Genomic DNA, 4,691 nt, shown 5'->3' with positions numbered 1-4,691 from the left:
AACCGTTTATACGAGAAAATTCATAGAGGAACAGTTTATACGAGAAAATTCATAGAGGAACAGTTTATACGAGAGAATTCATAGAGGAACAGTTTATACGAGAAAATTCATAGAGGAACAGTTTATACGAGAAAATTCATAGAGGAACAGTTTATACGAGAGAATTCATAGAGGAACAGTTTATACGAGAAAATTCATAGAGGAACAGTTTATACGAGAAAATTCATAGAGGAACAGTTTATACGAGAAAATTCATGGAGGAACAGTTTATACGAGAAAATTCATAAAGGAACAGTTTATACGAGAAATTTCATAGAGGAACAGTTTATACGAGAGAATTCATAAAGGAACAGTTTAAACGAGAAAATTCATAGAGGAACAGTTTATACGAGAAAATTCATAGAAGAACAGTTTATACGAGAAAATTCATAGAAGTATTCGTATTGTGATACCCAAGTTACATATTTCAGTAGGAAGATTTGTTCATCTTTAACAGTCCTGATAGAACAAGAAGACGACCGATTCAAGACACCCACTAACATCCGTCCTGGATCGACTTAAATCCAGGAAAAGTTTCCTCAAAAACATCCAAGAGATGAACTACAACATTCGAGGAAAAGAACATAGCGTGGATATAGGTATAGTCTGGCTAGGGGACTTTTTAAATAGGGAGTAGACCAGCTTTGTCTGGCTGGGGGGTACCAGCCTGAAATTTCCCTTGCTAAAGTGCGAAAGGCACCCACAGGAAAAAGAGGTACCTATGGATATATTTTTCAGAGGTTTGATAGAGGGATCTGTAACAACGGAAGTCATATTATGCCGAAAACAAAGAGCGAAGAAGGACGGGATAAGAAAATGCCAGCCGTTTCCAGAACGAACCTTATTTCTTTAGGATAAAGTGCGCTCGGTCGGGAAACGAACCCGCAACCTAACGCTTACGAGGCAGTAGGTGTAGAAAGACACAATACATGACGTACTACTTACTCTAAGCTTTCACTATCCTTGTACTTTCTAATTCGATCTTTCATTTGTCTGCCCAGATCGGGGTTTTCATTTCCACTGGCATCCTCAGAGTACCTGAAAATGATAAGAAACCATGAGTGGAATGGTCCAGAGAACTGTAGATCTCACTGAAACGCTGAAAAATACCCAAAAATAAGTTAACAGCACGTTTCCTTTGAGTATCAGAATTTTATCTAATCTTCAATTAATTTAATCTGAAAAATGATCTGGGTTTTATGAAGGAACAAAATTGGACCTACCTTTATTCACTGATGAAGTACCTTCAGTAATTTTTTTCAGGACAAGGAATTAGAAAACATTTGTAGGATCTAGAAAATCTAAGAAAAACATAAAAAAATTGATGGTTTGTTCATAAATATGACTATGAATTTTTAACTAGGAGTGGAATGGTCCAGAGAACTGTAGATCTCACTGAAACGCTGAAAAATACCCACAAATAAGTTAACAGCACGTTTCCTTTGAGTATCAGAATTTCGTGGTCCAGAGAACTGTAGATCTCACTGAAACGCTGAAAAATACCCACAAATAAGTTAACAGCACGTTTCCTTTGAGTATCAGAATTTCATCTAATCTTCAATTAATTTAATCTGAAAAATGATCTGGGTTTTATGAAGGAACAAAATTGGACCTACCTTCATTCACTGATGAAGTACCTTCAGTAATTTTTTTCAGGACAAGGATTTAGAAAACATTTGTAGGATCTAGAAAATCTAAGAAAAACATAAAAAAATTGATGGTTTGTTCATAAATATGACTATGAATTTTTTGTTCATAAATATGGCCATCTATTTTTTGTTTATAAATATGGCCATCTATTTTGTCTTCATAAATACGGCCATCAATTTTTTTGCTCATAAATATGGGCATCAATTTTTTGTTCATACATTCGGCCATCTACTTTTTAGCCCGTACTTCCTTTATTATTACGATAGTAATGAAAAAGGTATAGTGGACGGGCTATTGTATTCGCTTCGGTGTCTGTCTGTCTGTCAGTCTGTGTGTTTGTCCCCATAGAAGGACTTATCCAAACCTGGTCGACCTATATATCAAATTAAAGGTCTTTCTACTAGGAACACGAAAGTGGTGGTGCAAATTTTGTCCAGAGAACCAAAAAGCTTAAGACCAAAAAAACTGATTTTTGGGGGATTTTTTTTCACATTTTCTCACACAAATGAGCTCTGATCTCGAAATTTGTCGCGACGACCTATGAACTCAAAGCGAGAAAGTTTTATATAACACTTCAGTCGATAATTTAAGACCGATTTTAGCGTCACCTGTATTAAGCTACGCCGAGCAAGGCCAATAAATGGATGGGTGACTTAAAAATTATATAAGGAATACAGGGAGAACGGGCTCTAGTCTTGATTTTAAATCATTACATGAAAGTAAAATCAAAAAATCAAATCAATAATAACAATAATTCACTAAGCATGAATCTGCTCCGCCGAGACATCTCAAACTTGTTCTTCGTTTCGTAGCAGCAAAAGTAACAGCACCAGTTCATCATGACCGGCCGTGGTAAGGGAGGAAAGGGACTCGGAAAAGGAGGTGCCTAGCAAAAGTAACAGCACCAGTTCATCATGACCGGCCGTGGTAAGGGAGGAAAGGGACTCGGAAAAGGAGGCGCCAAGCGGCACAGGAAAGTTCTCCGTGACAACATCCAGGGAATCACCAAACCCGCCATCCGTCGTCTGGCGCGTCGAGGTGGAGTCAAGCGTATCTCCGGACTCATCTACGAAGAGACCCGTGGCGTTCTCAAGGTGTTCCTCGAGAACGTGATCCGCGACGCCGTCACCTACACCGAGCACGCCAAGAGAAAGACCGTCACCGCCATGGACGTCGTATACGCGCTCAAACGTCAAGGCCGCACACTGTACGGTTTCGGCGGTTAAGCACCACCAGCTGTCTCGAACCAGTAGACCAACTCTTCTTAAAACGGCCCTTTTGAGGGCCACCAACATGATCCCTAGTTTTCTCACATCAGATGATAATCAGATCCCATTATGGATTTGAATATTGGATGATTAGTTGTTTACTTTGAAAATTTCTCAAGTTTGTTACTTCATATGAAATATGAAATTCTCTCCCGATTTTTTGTGTTCATTCATGTGCGTTTTGAATATCTTGAAGTATTGTGATACCCAAGTTACATATTTCAGTAGGAAGATTTGTTCATCTTTAACAGTCCTGATAGAACAAGAAGACGACCGATTCAAGCTCAAACTTGTTCTTCGTTTCGTAGCAGCAAAAGTAACAGCACCAGTTCATCATGACCGGCCGTGGTAAGGGAGGAAAGGGACTCGGAAAAGGAGGTGCCAAGCGGCACAGGAAAGTACTCCGTGACAACATCCAGGGAATCACCAAGCCCGCCATCCGTCGTCTGGCGCGTCGAGGTGGAGTCAAGCGTATCTCCGGGCTCATCTACGAGGAGACCCGTGGCGTTCTCAAGGTGTTCCTCGAGAACGTGATCCGCGACGCCGTCACCTACACCGAGCACGCCAAGAGAAAGACCGTCACCGCCATGGACGTCGTCTACGCGCTCAAACGTCAAGGCCGCACCCTGTACGGTTTCGGCGGTTAAGCACCACCAGCTGTCTCACCCCATCAGCAGCAGACCAACCCTTCTTAAAACGGCCCTTTTCAGGGCCACCAATCGTGTTGTTTTCTCAAACATACCTACCTAGGTATTTGTATTTCATTTCGTCACGAGTTTATACTTTATTGTAAAGTTGTCTGTCCGTGCGAATGAGAAGAGAGCCAAACTGCTCTCCCGGTGGGTTGAAGAGTGGGGTTTTGATCCCTCAAAATATGGTATAATATGATGTGTCTCTTTGTTTACTTGAATCGATAATTTTTTTTTTTTTACTTTCCTTATTCCATAGGAAGGAAAGTAATGTAATGGAAAGTAAAACACGTTTTGAGGTCCCCTAGAGCCTAAATCCAAAGTTTCAGCCATTGGTCCGTGTGTCTGTGTCTGTCTGTAAACAAAATATCTCGAGAACGGTAAGAGCTAGAGACTTGAAATTTGGTATGTAGAATGTAGCTGTCTAATGTGACAAGGATGCAACACAAAACGTTTGGTTAAGATGGTCGCTGCGCTTGGCGGTATTTTGATCGCTTTTGGACAGATTGGCGGTTTTCAGCTATAGCGACAAAACGGTTAGAGATATTGTAAAAGTTAGGGTAAAAGAACACTCAAAAAAGCATCATTCAACAGGATAAGGATACCATGTATATTACACGATGCGCATTTCGACCATTGGATCATCATCAGGTGGACACTTATGTAATACTTATACAATTATAATGTTCAACTTGTGAAACCATCATCTCAACTATGATTTTTATCTACCAATCTATCGGCATGAGCATGACACACACCTTTCACCTCCTATGATAATATATGTACTTACTGACTGACCATTGTATATGTACTTACTGACTGACCATTGTATATGTACTTACTGACTGACCATTGTATATGTACTTACTGACTGACCATTGTATATGTACTTACTGACTGACCATTGTATATGTACTTACTGACTGACCATTGTATATGTACTTACTGACTGACCATTGTATATGTACTTACTGACTGACCATTGTATATGTACTTACTGACTGACCATTGTATATGTACTTACTGACTGACCATTGTATATGTA

At 39.9% G+C, this 4,691-nt stretch overlaps 2 protein-coding genes across 2 annotated transcripts; both read left to right on the top strand.

Moving 5' to 3' along the window:
- Positions 1–2,603: 2,603 nt before the first annotated feature.
- Positions 2,604–2,970, top strand: LOC103515904 (histone H4). Its single transcript, XM_026828470.1, has one exon. The coding sequence runs from the start codon at positions 2,604–2,606 to the stop codon at positions 2,913–2,915; it is 312 nt and encodes a 103-aa protein (XP_026684271.1). The 3' UTR covers positions 2,916–2,970.
- A 307-nt stretch (positions 2,971–3,277) lies between these two features.
- Positions 3,278–3,676, top strand: LOC103515903 (histone H4). Its single transcript, XM_008480846.2, has one exon. It carries the CDS (start codon positions 3,293–3,295, stop codon positions 3,602–3,604), a length of 312 nt encoding a protein of 103 aa, XP_008479068.1. The 5' UTR covers positions 3,278–3,292; the 3' UTR covers positions 3,605–3,676.
- The last annotated feature ends 1,015 nt before the right edge of the window (positions 3,677–4,691 follow it).

This window comes from Diaphorina citri, unplaced genomic scaffold (assembly GCF_000475195.1).
Source record: "Diaphorina citri unplaced genomic scaffold, Diaci psyllid genome assembly version 1.1 scaffold1440, whole genome shotgun sequence".
In the NCBI taxonomy this organism is placed as follows: domain Eukaryota; kingdom Metazoa; phylum Arthropoda; class Insecta; order Hemiptera; family Psyllidae; genus Diaphorina; species Diaphorina citri.
The sequence above is the reverse complement of the archived record's forward strand: the minus strand, read 5'-3'. Positions and strand labels throughout refer to the sequence as shown.

What these genes read in the sequence shown, in the direction of transcription:
- LOC103515904 (XM_026828470.1), top strand. Translation starts at nt 2,604, where the DNA reads ATGACCGGCCGTGGTAAGGGAGGAAAGGGACTCGGAAAAGGAGGCGCC.
- LOC103515903 (XM_008480846.2), top strand. Translation starts at nt 3,293, where the DNA reads ATGACCGGCCGTGGTAAGGGAGGAAAGGGACTCGGAAAAGGAGGTGCC.